Source organism: Capricornis sumatraensis, chromosome 2 (genome assembly GCF_032405125.1).
Source record: "Capricornis sumatraensis isolate serow.1 chromosome 2, serow.2, whole genome shotgun sequence".
NCBI classification, from domain to species: domain Eukaryota; kingdom Metazoa; phylum Chordata; class Mammalia; order Artiodactyla; family Bovidae; genus Capricornis; species Capricornis sumatraensis.
The window spans coordinates 27,210,451-27,227,642 of record NC_091070.1 but is presented as its reverse complement, the minus strand read 5'-3'; the positions used below and the strand labels follow the sequence as shown (position 1 = coordinate 27,227,642).

The following is a 17,192-nucleotide window of genomic DNA, read 5'->3' as shown; positions in this document are numbered from 1 at the left end:
GGTTCTAGGGGCACTGTCTACCAACCCTTTTAGCTTCCATTTAAAATGTGCTCTTAAAGACCACTGCCTTCCAATTATTTTATCCTTTAAATTACTACGCTTGCTTTCCAGAATAGGGCATAAGAGACACCCCGCGTTGTTCCTGACAATACAAAACTCCATTTTCTAGCACCTTACTTACTGTCTAAATTTTTCTAACTTCTCAGAGAAAAATCCAAAAGTCCCACAAAAGAAAGAGGCTGGGGTTATTCCAGAATGTTCTACCCTGTTCTCATAAAAGGCTTAACTTCTTCAGGAAGGGAAAATCCATGGTATGCTCATGTAAGCACCTGCCCAGCCCCCCTACTCTGTTTGTAACCTACATTTCTGGAGGGCCAGGAAATATCATACTCTCCAAAATACCTTGCTTGTCCATTTTATGAAAAAATAAACTTGCTCTCCAACTTACCAGATAGTTATGCCCAGTCCTATTTCTACTCAGAAACATCCTCTCTTCTCTGTGTCACCCCTGCCCGCCTCTCCTGGCATTGCTCTTCCTGAATTCTGCCTCAGGCTCTGCTCTTTCCCTTAGTTCCTCCTCCACTGACAGGCTAACCCCCACCACTTCTCTATTCATCACTGTAACCGCATAGAATAACGTCCCTTATCTTCCCCTCACTTTTCAGAGGCAACTTTCTCTGCAGAAGTCAATAGATAGGATATTTCTTGTTTTCATCTACAGATCAAGTTTGGCTTTTACTATTGGTCAGAGGCCAGCTACCTCGTGGAAAGGACCTGCTCATTGTTTTCTTGCCAAATTCTTGCCTCAAGCATCACTGTCTCTCAGAATTCCACATGGAAGACACTCATTTTCTCCACTTTTTCCTGCTAATAATGCACTGCTACGGTGTAATCGGCTTTTCCCTTAGAGAATCAACCAATAAATCCCTCTCTCTCATTTCTGTCCTCCTTCAGTAAAGAGAAGTCTGGGCCATAGAAACTAACATCGATTGAGCTGCTTTGCTAGAGGTAAGGACCCACTTAAATATATGACCGGCAGGACTTTCCAATCATTTTGTCATCCATTTTCTTGGCAGGTTTTTCCAGAAGTATTGCTTACACAACTAACCATATTTTCAGTTTCTAGGTTAAATTACAAGGTGGGATAAAAGAGAAATCAAAACGTGAATGCTGTACTGTAACTTATCCCGCAGACTCTGCTGCCAGCCTGGGGGCAAGGAGGGAGGAGACAGAAGAGGAATATTCTCATCTCAGTGAAATCATAGTATTGGATAGTTCAGCGCTAGACAAGTCACAGCTGTCAAACCATTTTAAGTATATTGAAAACTCTCAACAATCTGTGAAGCAGTTAAGCCAGAGGGACTACAGCTTGTAAATGAAGCAAACAGCAATCATGAGTAGCTCACTGCTTCCTGAGTTAAAACCTGCTCCTCAGAATGTTTAAATTAAACTAAACCCAATGAAATCCCTATCAGATATGTTAAGAGACAATGTTTGCAGAAGAGAAGTGGTAAATTATTAATACAGTGTGGATATTACTAAGCAAGTAATATCAGAAAAAAATGTTATATAGGTGAACTAAGGACAGTACATACATATGTATATATTGTGTTGGCCAAAAAGTTTGTTCAGGTTTTTCCTATGACGTTATGGAAAAATTCAAGCAAACGTTTTGGACGAACTAATATAATTATATAGACATGGGCACTTGCAGATTTACAGGGCCATACCCCATCCCAAAAAACAGACTTGAAAATAAGATTTCCCAGAGAGAATTAAAGTTTAAAATCAATAGTCAAAGATGTGAAAAGCCACCTTAATGACACAAAGAGCTTTCATGCTAGCAAGACTTCATTGTAACCAAAAAACTGATTAATCCATTCAAAGAAAAAAGTTAGTCTAACAGAGGTGGCAAAAGTAGTACCATAAATGATAACAATAGTCACATCACAATAACTTTATAAAGTTACAGTGCGTAACGATCTTAGGATGAAGATTCAGCTAAGATCACACAGCTAAGTAAGTAGCCCAGGTTATTCCGTCTATATCACTGACCCAGGAAGGACCACAAATAGGCAGGCTGTACAATTATAAGTAATCGTAAATACTTTCAAGGATTAGGGGCCATAGAGATCAAAGGACATTTAAATATCTAACTTCCTAGCTCTAAATCCAGGCTAACCAAGCAATTTCAGGATCCCTTGGTTGCGGATATGGCCCTCTTGTTTCTAATGAGGACAGAGGGGGAGGACTGCCATGCAGGCAGCACATGAACTTAGGGGATATGACCATCTCAAGGACTGTGGTTTGGGTGGAACAGAGGAGAGTTCGGAACTACAAAGCTTTCCTCCTGAGCCCCTCCTCACTCCCAATGATCACTTGTCTACTGGGAGGCAGTGGTCGGGCAGGGGAAAAAAATTAATTTGAGAATAACAAAGGCAACGTAGTTATTACACAGGGTAGTGAGGTTTGGGGTGGGGGGTGGAGAGGGAGTAAAAAGGAATGTTCCTTAAGCAAAAAATGAACATTTAACCCCAGAGCTTATTATTTGGTAAAATAACAAGCAAGGAAAAGGTTCCAGGGAAAGCATCAAAGCTTATTACTTAAGTAGAGGGGTTCAAGGAAAATGACACAGTACTGAGGCAAGAGTCCAAGTTTAGAGATTTTAGTCTCCATTCCTATTAGAAAGACTGATCCCAGGAGAGTATTACAGCACAGCAGTCAAGAGGATGAGCTCTGTAGCCAGACTGGGTTCAGTTCTCAGTCCTGACAGTTAACCAGATGAGTAGCTTCAGGAAAGTTTCTTAACCTCTCTCTACTTCCTTTACATAATCTATAAAATGACACGTAATAATAATATAACACATAATACAACAGGGTTGTTGTGAAAACTTAATTTACTCACACAGTATTTGCAGCAGACAATTATGCTGCTAACACTGGAAGTTGTACAGGTGCTGGTCATCTTTCATTAGTACACATCTTTATGAAGAACCACTAAGGATTAAGTAATTCAAACACAATTCTTAATTGTGAAACCATTATAAAAACCAACAAAAACTGACACAAGAGAAAACAAAAAACCTGAATAGGTCACATATGTTTTTTAAAACTTGCAGGGGTGGGGGAAGGATGGATTAGGAGTTTGGGACTGGCAGATGCAAACTTATATAGAACAGATAAGCAACAAGGTCCTACTGTATAGCACAGGGGGCTATATTTAATATCCTATGATAAACCATCATGGAAAAGAATATGAAAATAATGTGTGTATATATATATTCGTCTATTCATAATTGATGTATATATAGAGAGATACATATAATTACTATCAGTAGAAATTAACAGAACATTATAAATCAACTATACTTCAATACAATATATTTTTTAAAACAATGAATTCACTGCCAGAAACCTTCCCGTGGAGAAAACTCTAGGCCCAGATGGTTTCACTGGTGAAATCATTCTAACAATTTCATCTTCATCTTCAGTTACCGCCATAAATAGGAAGACCCTGCTCCCCTCTAATCTCATCCTATATTTTAGGGAGCAGCACCTAGCAGAGCACTGCACATGTGAAAATTGAGCTTAAACCATTCTGGAGTCAGACTATGTCTCCAAATTTAACCAACAACTACAGATCTTCTCCCACAAAAACAGGCAAAACACACAAAATTCTGTGCTCAACATCAAGAGGTCCACTGACCCCCACGAAAATATTCAATGAACACACAAACATGCTAAACAACACTATTAAATGAGCATTAACAGATGCAGCACAGAGTGACAGCTTAATAACAGGACAGAGTGCCTGCCTGCCAGTTTCTCTACCCTCTGATACATTACAAACGGTAACAATCTACTCCTAACCTTGAGCAGTGATTTCTTCCTGATCTCATTCTAAAAATATCTTTTGGCAATCTTCATCATCATAACCTTACAGTCTTTACAAAATAACAAGAAATTCTTTTTTTTAAATGTTTAATTGTGGTCAAAGTCCACAAGGTATATTATATTACACATAATATAAAACAAACTATTTTAACCGTATTTAACACTTCAGTGGCACTAGTACATTCACAATGTTGCACAACTCTCACCATCATCCATCTTCGGAGTTTTTCACATTTCTCAACTGAAACTCTGACCCCATTAAACACTAACTGCCCATCCCCCTTCCCCATTCCCACACCACCCCCTCAGGCCCCCTGGCTTCTACTTTCTGACTCTATGAATTTGACTGTTCTAGGTACCTCGTGATAAGTGGTATCAACAGTTATTTGTCTGCACCTACTGTATATTCATGGAGAAGGAAACGGCAACCCACTCCAGTATTCTTGCCTGGGGAATTCCATGCATAGACCAGGTGGAGGGCTACAGTCCATGGGTCACAAAGAGTCGGACATGACTTAGTGACTAAACCAAAACCACTGAATATTCAAAGTACCAATGAATTATTTACCTTCTAATTTACTAGGTCCTATCTTTTAGACTTATCCTATCCTTAAAAATTTCCCAGTAAATTCATCACTTCCTAAATGCCTTTCCCAGATGTTACTCAATTCTCCTCCATTATTTATATTTCTAATCATGGTGGGCTGCCGTCTATGGGGTCGCACAGAGTTGAACAGGACTGAAGCAACTTAGCAGCAGCAAGCAACCCCACCTCCCCTATCCCACCACATCCAATGGCTCACACCTACAGATCTTATCTCCTCTGGGTCTAAAGAGTCACCTCCAAGACAAATCCAGCCAGGATGCAGAGCTAAATCTTCCTGCATCTTCAGATGCAGGAAGATGAAAAATGGAAATTTCATGCTCCCTCTGGTAGTTATCATTCCCAAGGCTACTTTTAGATGGCTGGTATTTTATGAAAAGAAATCTCCCACGGTTCAGCCTAGAGAGGATGCAGTGAACTTAACAAAGCACCCGTTTAAGAGTCCATGTAGGGAGACCCTCAGGTCTTTAAATTGCGCACTTCATATTTTTCCACAAAACTGTTTTAGTCTATTAAGAGGCTAACCAGAGCGGTCATTTCCAGTTAAATCATAGAACATATAAAAGAAAAAAATAGGGACTTTTCTGGTGGTCCAGTAGTTAAGAATCCACCTGCCAGGGCAGGGGACACAGTTCAATCCCTGGTCCAAGGAGATACCACGTGCTGCAGAGCAACTAAGCCATGAGCCACAGCTCCTGACCTACAGGGCTCTAAAGCCCAAGAGTCACAGCTACGAGGCCATGTGCTGCAGCAGAAGCCCGTGCAACCCGGAGCCCACGCTCTCCAGCAAGAGACGCTCCCGCAAGGAGGTGCCCAGGCACCACGACAAGAGCGGGCCCTGCTGGTCACAACCAGAGAAAACCCACAGCAACGAAGACCCAACAGGGCCAAAGAAAAGATACAGCACTTCGATAACGAAGTAACAGGGCGTAATTTCAGAGTGGGCAAAACAAACCGAATGTGTGGACAAGAAACAATATAAAGGACTCAAGTAGAAGAAGAAAATGTTGTATTTTATCTTAAAATTACATTCACTTTGGCAAACCACGTATTCTATAATTTGAGACAGATATTTAACCAAAATGAAGCAGAAGTGGAGCAGACTCTAAAATCAAGAAAAGCCAAGATATATAGAGAAAATATGAAAATAATAACAATAAATGACCAGAGATAAAACATCCTTCACTCAGGAAAGAAGGGATAGGATTTTTACTCTAATGAGGTTAGTACACCCAAGATCCCACTACTGTGTGTTGCAATCATTATCCACAGCCATCACTTCAACTTCCTGACACTTCACATACAACCCACTAGCTCCCCCTGAACCACTGCACCGAAGCACAATGATTCTCTGCTATCACCTGGGGTCCCAGCATTGTTCTTTTTCTCCCCTGCCCTACGCTCAAGCTGATAATTATGAATAACCATCTCTAACCTTCCCATCAATGACTCCTATAACCTCAAAGATAATATACCAAAACTCAACTCAGTTCCATCCAAAACCTGCTGCTAATCCTGCTGTATCTTTCTCAAACAGCAGCTCCATAGAATACCTGTTTTCCAAAGCTATCCGAGATTCCCTTCTCTCTCTCTAAACATCAATGTAAACGCTAAGTGGCTTCAGTTTTACCTCGTAATGAGGGTGGTGTGCACCTGCACTGGGGCTTCACTGAAGCACATGGACTTCTATTGTGGAGAACAGGTTCTACAGCACACGGGCTCGGTCACTGCAGCAGTGGGTGGGCTTCTATAGCTGCAGCATGCTGGCACGCTAGTTGCACTGCATGGGCTTAGCTGCCCTGCAGCATGCAAGATCTTAGTTCCCCAACCCAGGACCAAACCCATGTCTTCAGCACTGGAAGGCAGATTATTAACCACTGGACCATTATGACTTTTAAATGCCATCCTTGCCTCCCCTGCTTGATGAAAGTGAAAGAGAAGAGTGAAAAAGTTGGCTTAAAGCTCAACATTCAGAAAACGAAGATCATGGCATCTGGTCCCATCACTTCATGGCAAATAGATGGGGAAACAGTGGAAACACTGACAGACTATTTTTGGGGGGCTCCAAAATCACTGCAGATGGTGACTGCAGCCTTGAAATTAAAAGACGCTTGCTCCTTCAAAGAAAAGTTATGACCAACCTATACAGCATATTAAAAAGCATTACTTTGTCAACAAAGGTCCGTCTAGTTAAGGCTATGGCTTTTCCAGTAATCATGTATGGATGTGAGAGATGGACTATAAAGAAAGCTGAGTGCCGAAGAATTGATACTTTTGAACTGTGGTGTTGGAGAAGACTCTTGAGAGTTCCTTAGACTGCAAGGGGATCAAACCAGTCCGTCCTAAAGGAAAATCAGTCCTGAATATTCACTGGAAGGACTGATGTTGAAGCTGAAACTTCAATACTTTGGCCACCTGATGCAAAGAACTGACTCATTTGAAAAGACCTTGATGCTGGGAAAGACTGAAGACGGGAGGAGAAAGGAACAGAGGATGAGATGGTTGAATGACATCACTGACTCAACGGACATGAGCTTGAGGAAACTCTGGGAATTGGTGATGGGACAGGGAGGTCTGGCCTGCTGCAATCCATGGGATCGCAAAGAGTTGGAGACGACTGAGCAACTGAACTGAACTTTCCTCCCCTTCTCTACTTCCTCCCTGTCCTTGGTCCAGGACCTCTAAAACTTCTCTAATACAACAAGCCCCTAATCAATTCTTCCCTGCCTTCTCTCCAATCCACCTGGCCCACTGCCACTAGAATACAAAACTGACCGTATCACTCCCCTGTTCATAACTTTTCAATGGTTACCTACTATCTGTAGATAAACCAGAGGTTCTTTCAGGTCCTTCTGGTCCATACCTACATCTTCAACTGCCACCATTCACCTCTTCTCACTCCCCAGCCCCCCCCCCCCCCACACACAACACTACAACAACACAGCACTGTTTGTGTTCCTCTGACTATATCATGTGGTTTGGGAATGCCTTTGTATCATGTAATTCTTTTTCATTTCAACATTACTTCAACCACTGGAAAATATGTTTCACTGTTTTCGATAGTTGGGCTTTCCTCACTTTGTAAAGCCATCCCTGACCTTCCTACCTTCCCCCTTTCTCTCTGCTCCTTTGTTGCCTTCTACAAACTTCTATTGAAAATGGATGACATATTATTTGCTCACATGGGTGCCCTTTCTACCAGACTTTGACAGAGCAAGGCCCTGTCTTTTTTTAATCATTAAAATGTGAAGGTGTGGCTCTAAACCACTCAACAAATACTACCTGGGGCTAATTAAAACAATGCCTTCACCCGTAAGATTTCCTCTCATATTTGAACTATTTCCCAGAGATGGTTTTGAAAAGGAAGATGTATGAATATAAAGAGTATAAAAGACAGAGTTTAAGTCTGAATAAAAAAATTAACCCAAGATTACTTATTGTTCAGTGGGCAAGTCATGTCCAACCCTTTGAGAGAGCTAGAAATGCTAAGAAATTTCTCAAATGGATACATGGCAACAGAACCAGAAAAAAAAACATGAGCATAAATGTGGTAAAAACACTGCCTCAAGGACACAAGCCTGACACTTGAAATGATACAAGGAAATATGTGCCAAAGCCTAAGGAACTAACAGTCCTGGTTCTCGTTCTTCCATCAGATATGACCCCATGAGAAAGAAAAACATGGAAGAAACCACTGACAGAATAGAAGCAACTACTTTGGACAATATTCGGTAAACTTTAAGGATGGCAGGATCCATTCTAAATTTCTTAAAATGTGTTGGTAGTTTTTGGAGCTGGATGGACATGAGAGACCACCACCAACTCCCTTCATTTACAAGGGGAGAAATGGGGCTTAGAGGAGCTTACCCAAGTCTCACAGTAGTTAAGTGGAAGATAAGAAATGAGGACAGTGGCTTCTACTTTATCTGGGGCTATTCAAGTTACATGCTACATTGTTTTATTTTGTTTACACATGAAGAGTCATTTTTCTTTCTTAATTCTAACAGTCTTTAGACTTTATTTAAATGTTAGAAATGGGTTCCCCAACTCCGAGATTACTTGCATCTGCCACTCTTTTCTTACCCTAACAGGAATAGCAGCTCTCAGAACAGTCCCATCAGGCTTTGGTGATAATGCTGACAACAGATAATGCTATCTTAAGTCATCAGTCACACTCGTTTGTAAAACCCAGCTATCAACTTCACTGATATTTCATTAAAAGTACCACCATTTCTCTCATTAATCCTTCTGAAGCAATTTCACTTTACAGTCATAAGAAAGAGGAACGGGGGGGACAGTGACTATTCAACAGGCAGGACTGGAATGAGAGAATCTGAGGACCAGAGGCAGTAGGATAGAACACATCTAGCCAAGAGAGCAAACAGGAACTCTGGGCTCCTCCAATGCTTATAAAGTCAAGTGCCTAATAATGAAACCGTCCAAGTACAGTAATAGTATTACTGACTAAATGCTGGCCGTGTGTTAGGGACTATTGTTGTTCAGTCAGTAAGTCATGCCTGACTCTTTGCAACCCTATGGACTGCAGCCCACCAGGCTCCTCTGTCCATGGGATTTCCCAGGCACGAATACTGGAGTGGGTTGCCATGTCCTTCTCCAGGGATCTTTCCAATCCAGGGATGAAACCCCGTCTTCTACAGTGGATGTGGATTCTTTACCATTGAGCCACTGGGGAAGCCCTTTAGGGATTATACCAAGAGCTTCACGTATGTCATCTCCAATCCTCACAAAATAACCAAAAGGTAGGTAAAATACAGATGACGAAAATAAGCAGTAATAGCACCAGGATTTCTACACACGAGGGGCTCACAGGTGGCAAAATGGAAGGGAATGGAAGATAAGGAGGGACTTAGTTCCAACCCTTCTTACAGAGGTAAATCCCTGTTTACTAGATTGTATGTGTATCTGAGGTGGTGAGAACCTTGATGTACAAACAAAGCATAACAATTTTCCTTAGTGGACTATTTATGGAGCAGGGTGGGAGGGACTGTAGCCACTCTTCCCTCCATCCTACCCATCTCTTGGCACCTCATGTAAACTGAGGACATTAGAGATGGAGGGCTCGGTCCAAGGTGATGGAGCAAGTAAGTGAGCCAAGAGCTGGCATTTGAACTCAAGTTTGTGTGGTTTCAAAGCCCTTTCCCTTTCTACTCTACCATACTACTTCCTTCTCTGTAAATCCCAGACTAAAATTAGTAGCAATTTCACAAATCACAAGATGTGAAAAATAAATTACACCTCCAAGAACCCTGAACTATCATCTAGAAAGTCAATTATCTAACGCCCTAGAATAGCAGGCATGCTACAGATTCAATACTTCCTAAAACAGGACTTAAGTACATTTTAAGGTATACATTCAGAAGCAAATGACAGGAGTCATTTTTTTGTTGAGGTTTGAGGGTTGTGGTGGTGGCGGGGGCGGGTGGCGCGGCACAGATGGATGGTAAAAGAGAAGAGAAAATGGTCTCTCCTTTGAGACTCAAGCTGCTTTAGGACCAAGATGATTCACAGGAATGAATGAAATTTTTTAATTATGCCACATACTGGGTTTAAAACTGGATATAACCCAATAAATCCAATATCTTCATCATAATTTGAGACCGTGAAATGCCCATATTTTAAGAGGGAATACGTTTTCATTCACTCATTCAACAATCTCCAGGTAGGCCTGGACTAGGATATTACAGAGGTCACAGGGATGTTCCTGACATAGTTCCTGCTTAGGAGTACTCAGCAGTCCCCAGTCTTTATGGCCAGGGACCAGTTTCACGGAAAACTATTTTTCCATGGACTAGAGGGCGAGGGGGGGCGGGGATTGTTTCAAGATGATTCAATTACATTACATTTATTGTGCACTTTATTTCTAATCTAATGCTGCTGCTGATCTGACAGGAGGTACCAGTCTGTGGTCCAGAGGCCAGGGACCCCTACAAATACTTATAATCTAAATAGAAAAATCAAATAAATGTTTGAAAGGATTAAAGAGCAGCCAATGAACAAATTCTAAAGGCTGGGTTGTCAAGAAGTAGTAGAACTGAAGGAAGGAGAAAACACTGGACTTTTCAGGAACCAGTGGTAGCACTTTAAGCCAGCTCTTGAAAGCAAGCGTGGGGAACCATATTAGAGGCACGGGGCCAGGGAATTCACAAAAGTCCAGGAAGAGGGGAAAAGACAGGCTATTAGAGAACAAATCCACAAATACATAGATGTTCTCACACAAGGGCAAACTGAAATGCATACAAAGATATTCATGTGGTTATGGTTAAACACATTATGGCACATCCACACAATGAAATGCAGCTATAAAAATGAATGAGGCAGGTTGGTATGTACTGATGTACTTACATAAGCAAAGAAAGCAAGATACAGAGAGTGTGTATAGCATGCTACCATTTGTGTGTTTACAAAAGATAATATTTATACATATAGGCTTGGATATGCTTCAGTATTCACAGACTAGCCATGGAAAGATGCAGAAGAACGTTATAAACAGTGGATAACTCTGTTGGCTGAGAACACAGGTAGGTTAAAACCAAGGGACTATGCTCTGAAGAAGCAGGTGGACTAAAGAAGATCCTAGTATCAGGGTAAGAGGGCTGGAGAACAGGTCAACTCTAGAGCCAAGGTTTCTCACCAGTGGCATTACTGACATTTGAGGCCAGATAATTCTTTGTTACAGGGGCTGTCCTGTGCATTTTAGGAGGTTTAACAGCATTCTTGGCCTCTACCCCTTAGATGCTGGTAGCACCCCCCCTCCCAACCCTGATTGCAGCTCCCAAAAATGTCTCCAATGCCAAGGTGCCCTGGCAGGGAAAATCACCCCTGGTTGAAAACCACTGCTCAAGAGCCACAATGTAAACATGTAAACAGTTAATGTACAAAACACTGTTTTACATTCCTGTAAATAAATAAATGCAATAGACACTCCAATATGAATCTGAGGACTATACTGGACACTGTTTTGAAATGACCTTCATATATGTGTCATAGTTTCTCAAGCTGTGATAATTCAGGTCCCTTCCCAAATCTGAAAACTACTCATTTTTAACCAAAACTACTCCATCTCAGATGTTTCTTTTCTGCATTTGTTGAATATGAGTGATACAAGTTACACAAAAAGACTAAGTACATTTTCAGCAGTACACAGAGGGTGAGCCAGATCCCCAGTGGGCTTCCCAATGATGCACCAACCCCCTCAGATCTCTTCAGCATAATTTCAGGAGTTAGTAGACCAGCGCCACCACCTCCAAATAGCTTATGCTCTCTAGACCCAAGATGTTCTAGGAGGCCAAGAAAGGCAACCCTCTCACAAAAATCTAACAGCAGACTGTATTTTGGCTCAGCTTTTGAAAAGCTAATATAATTATTGATACAAGAACATATTTCTTATACTAATAATGTTTCTTCTCATAACTCTTTAACGACCACACAAAGTACAAGAAGCTGTTCAAAAATAATGAAAGACATCACTCCTGACTGTAAGATTATGAAGTGAATGATTAGTTTATAAAGCCAAGAGAGGCTTTATCTAGGTTCTACATATCACAATTTCATTAAGTTTAAAGCCATTTCTAATATACCACAATGAATGGCGGGGGGCGGGGGGGGGGGAATCAAGGCATCCAACAGGCTTGTATATTTTTCGAACACAGATCTAAAACTTTTGTTATTCTCCTGTGTCTTTTCTTTTCCCAATACCAGAAATCCAGTAACACTCTGGCAATCTTGGCTTCGTATTTTGAAGTCAATGATTCCTCCAATATTGTTGTAGGTGAAAAGTTCTGGATTTCATTCTCATGAAATCATGCTCTTCAGATTCTAGTATTGTGCCGACTACTTGTGCTTAGCTCTCAGGAGGTTGGCTCTCATTTGTGGAGGTGACCTCCTGTGACCTGACTCTGCAGTAAATACACCTGTGCGTCCTTATGGAAGGTGCTTACATGTGTCCGCGGCGAAAAAAAGAAACTCACCATTCTAACTACTTCAGGGTAAGTCTGCTCTGTCAAACAGCCTCTGCTTATTGTAATGTAGTCCACCAGTTCATTAAGAGTGGAGCGCTTGTATTCTTTCATTTTAAGATCAGATAGCGTGTCCATGAAGTCAAAAATGACACAGCACTGCTGAAGTTTCTTTAGGAACAGTTCAGGCTGCTCTGAGGATGGAACGTCTAAGAAAAAAAAAGGAAATGGTGTAAGTCTGTCATCAATTTCCAGGTAACAGGAATTCTCTGTGAAAGTTAACTTCAAAAGCAAGCTCAAAAAAATAAGAATTTGCATGACAACAGTGTTCTTTTAAAACAGTTACACATGGACAGGAGGAGACACCACATCCACTACTGCAGAGACCTTGTCTTCAGAACCTGCAGGTTCCAACACAATGGGCAGCGTTTGCTATTCCGCCACCAGAGACCAACCAAGATCCCAGAGCCCTTAGAGAGGTGAAGCAGATTTTAACCAAAAACATCCCAATGTCTACACTCTTAAGCCAAAAACACTGAAAAAGGTCAAACGTTCCATTATAAGGTAGACACAGACGTTTTCACTGTTGGTTTAAATTAATTTTACTAAAAAAATTTCAAAGCAGAAATGTCAGTTGATTCACTTTAATTTCACGCTGACATCCTTGGTATTTAAGGCAACTGTTGTTGAGTGTTTATATTTTTTGTTTTGTTTTGGCTTGGTATCTGTGAAGCTTTCTTGTCAAAGACACTCAAAAGATCAACAGAATGAAGCAATATAGACTCTCTCAAAAAGGGCACATCCATAATAGGACAATGCAAGCAAACTGTACCTAAACCTAGGCTCTCCTAGGTGCTCCCTCTTGACCCACCTTCTTCTCTTACAGGGGTGAAAACCACTAACATGTTCATTAATGTGTTTAAACATCTGTTCTTTTCCTACAAACAGCAGGTCAGACATTTGGTTTGGTGTCACTAAAAAATATGTAGAAATTTTATACTAAATTCCCCACCTAGAATGGAAACCTGACCCAGAGTTGGACTTGAAAGACACCAACTAATGGTAAATAGTTCATCCCACTTCTATCTACTTTCCACTACTTTATTCCAGCAAACTGGAGCTTCTCTGGAAAGGCAATGATATTATGACAAGAGAACTTCTGCTGCCTTCATCCAAGGCGATTAAATCATAATCCTCAGAATACTCTGAGGTAAGCAGGTGGCATCATTATTATTATTCTCCATTTTTCACAAAGAAAATTAGAGACAATCATGGAGGTTCCACAATGAAGAGTTGTGAAGCTAGGCACAGCACCCGAGTCTCTAACCACACTCCCATCTTTCCTCTGTATGATTCAAGAAGGACTCGAACAATGTTTGTCCAGTCACTTGCAACCATCCTCAGTTGCCAATCTCCCAGGAAATGCACTACAACGGCCTTGCAGCACAGGCCACCTGATTCCTGGAGGTAAATGCGAAGACTAACAGCACCCATCTTACACAGTCACCAGCAGCCCCAGCAGAGGGTGGACAGGGCTAGACTGCCAGTCACAGGATCCACTTGGTCCCTCCTCCCATGCCCCCTCTCCTCCTCACAACCCACAACCCAAGTGCCAGCCCATGTACCCGGGACCTCATGGATCATTGCCCCCAAAACTGATGTCAACTTTAGGTGAAGCGTAACGGTATCTGAAAGTATCACATTTCTCTACCAGATGTAAGGGAACAAGAAATAGCCGATCATTTTTAAAGGTATACAGCACCACTGCTATTCTCAGCAAAAACAAGTTACATATTTAGAAAGTATTCTCAACCAGTTGCCCCTCTCACCACCACTCCCCAAAGTCCCCCCAAAAGTCTAACATATTGACTTAGTTAAAGTGAAGTCGCTCAGTCATGTCCGACTCTTTGCAACCCATGGACTGTAGCCCACCAAGCTCCTCCATCCATGGGATTCTTCAGGCAAGAATACTGGAGTGGGTTGCCATTTCCTTCTCCAGGGGATCTTCCCGACCCAGGGATCGAACCCATGTCTCCCACATTGCAGGCAGACGCTTTAACCTCTGCGCCACCAGGGAAGCCACGTCAAAGAATTTGAATTAAGCCATGAGATGTCTTATTCTATTCCCTTAAACTTAATCACTTTCAAAACATCTAAGCTTTATAAGGACTAAATTAGACAAACCAAGCATTCTCTTTAATTGCTATCTCCTTCAGGTGTTTATACAAACAAACAAAAACTAAACAAGGCTGCTTATCAACATGACTCTATATCCTTAACCAATGGCTAATTAAATGAACATAACCATCATGGCTAATTACTGAAGTCTTCTAAGTTCTAAATCAGATCCCACACCTCAAAGTGGAAGAGGAGTTTTGACGCTGCACAGAGAACAAGAAAAAGCTTATTAATGTATTAAAGTCTTCAGGACAAATTTTAATGAATCCTATTTTTGATACAATAATTTTGATAAAGCTTAAAAACCAGGCCATGTACAAGGAAAACTCCTTAACTCAGCACATATGAATTATAAAAGCATGTATAAATGACAGTTTTTCCTCCAAAAAGCAAATCATCATTTAACAATGATTATTCTTAGTGGTCAGTGCAATGATACTCAAATAATTCACATTTGGCTATTTATAAAAATACAGGCAGTTAACATTTAGTCCTCTTTCTTAATTTTAAACAACTGAAATTTATTCTCTTTTAATCCAAATTGCTATAATGTCAAAGACAAATGTGAAGCAGGCTATTCAGCTGCCCAATAATGATAATAGCTCACATTTATTGACCACTATTGGATACAAGTACAGGGTAATATTCTAAGCATTTTACATATTTTATATCTCACTTAGTCCCAACAACAACCCTATGCAATAGGTACTATTTCCCACTTAATAGATGAGAAAACCAAGACACAATGAGATTCAGTGACCTCCGCAGAGTCTTAGAGCTAATAAGCAGTGGAGAAAGGATTCAAACTCAAGCTAACTGACTCCAGAGCCTGAACTCTTCACTCTGTGCAACAATCAAACTCAATGAAATGCTGGAATAATACCATATTCCACAGAGAGGGTATGCACAAAGAGAAAAGAGGAAGAACACAGAAAGAAAACAACCAATTAATTTCCAACATGCCCTCAATATAAAGTATGATGCTGAACCCCTCTAGCCCATTTCCCAGAGATTAACACATACAGCAACAAGCTATGTTTATCCTTTATCACAGACTAAATTCCTCTAAAATAACCTCTTTCCTCTAAATTTAAGAACTTAAATAATCAAGACTGAAGAAACAAAGGAGAGTCAAGACAAAGAAAAAAGGGGAATGGTGTCCTCAAAGAACCAATCCCATTATAACAATATTTAAAAACTGTGTTTTCATTTGTGCTGAAGGATGCCCTAACTCACAACAGTCCAAGCATAGGGCTCTTCGTTCGGCACTCAGACTGCCCCACATGGCTGTGCTGCTCCTACCCCCCTGCCCTCATCCTCCCTAGTTCCAGCGGGATATAAGAGTAGGGTGTGAAACGGTGGGACTGGCCAGGATCCGAGATGAAACACTGACTGAGTCGTGCAGACGGTTCCAGTGATGTAAGTTTAATGTCTACAGAACCAGTCCCAGAGGCAGATACAAATATTCTTTTCTAAAGAAACGTGTAAAAAAAGGATCAGGTACTAGGCCATAAAGAAAACCTCATAAATGACAAAAAGAAGAAATCAGACAAGCAGTACATTTTGACCACATGCAGTAACACTAGATTTTAACAACTCTAAACTACCCACCTCCCAAATTGAAACATTCAATAACTTAGATGAAGAAATAAAAAATTATAGACATTTCAAAATAAATGTAAACTAGAAAAACTGAGGGTCATTGCAGAGTCCCAAAGCACACCAGGCAGTGGATGCTTGCGTCGTCTCTCTTCCAGTGGAAACCTCTGTCCTGCACAGACAGTCCCTACCCCCAGGAGAGGGATTCCATAAAATCATAACCATAAATAATGAAGAATCAGTAAGCAGTTATATAATACCATGAAGGTCATTAGCACAACAACCCATCCATCCAATGTTGGTATCTGTTTGAAGGGAAGAGTTAACTGATCTAATGATCTTAGCTTGGTAAGATTTCATAAAGTCAGATTCCACTATTCTGGAACAACTTGTAGAATTTAAGCTGATTTCCAGAATATGTTCCTCACCCAAGAAGATAATGACCAGTTAAATGGTCGATCTTGACACTTGCATTTCTAACTGCAGTGTTCTTGTCTTTCCTTTTCAGCATTAAGTCTTTTTCTCACACATGCTTTTTTCTATCACCATCTCTCAGCATCCTATCAATTTTCATTAGTAAGTTGAAATGATTACTCTCACCTCCAAGGTGTTCATACCCGAAGAATTTTAAAATTTACAAGCCCCAAAGTATTGGGAAAACAGGCACAGAATTCAACAGTAGAGAAAGGATGTAAGTTCAGAATAAGAGCCAAAGATTCTCCTTATATCTAAAGAATAGTCAATGGGTGTCACACACACTTAGTTATACATGTAATACACGCATGCACACACACACACACACACACACACACACACTACTCACCCTCATTATGATTTCAAGGGATGGATGTTTATTATTTGTTTATAAATAGAAGAACACTCTTTCCTCCCTAATCAAGAGCTTCCATTATTCCACCCCTTCTAAAGTCTGGGACACAGAA

The 17,192-nt window shown here is 40.9% G+C and overlaps 1 protein-coding gene across 1 annotated transcript in view; it reads right to left on the bottom strand.

Annotated features, from left to right (window-relative positions):
- The window catches only part of PPP2R5E (protein phosphatase 2 regulatory subunit B'epsilon), a 154,315-nt gene that overhangs the window by 59,670 nt on the left and 77,453 nt on the right, over positions 1-17,192 (bottom strand). The window contains exon 3 of the mRNA XM_068966008.1: positions 12,487-12,683. Coding sequence (XP_068822109.1) covers positions 12,487-12,683 — 197 coding nt within the window. The remainder of the gene's footprint in view (positions 1-12,486; positions 12,684-17,192) is intronic.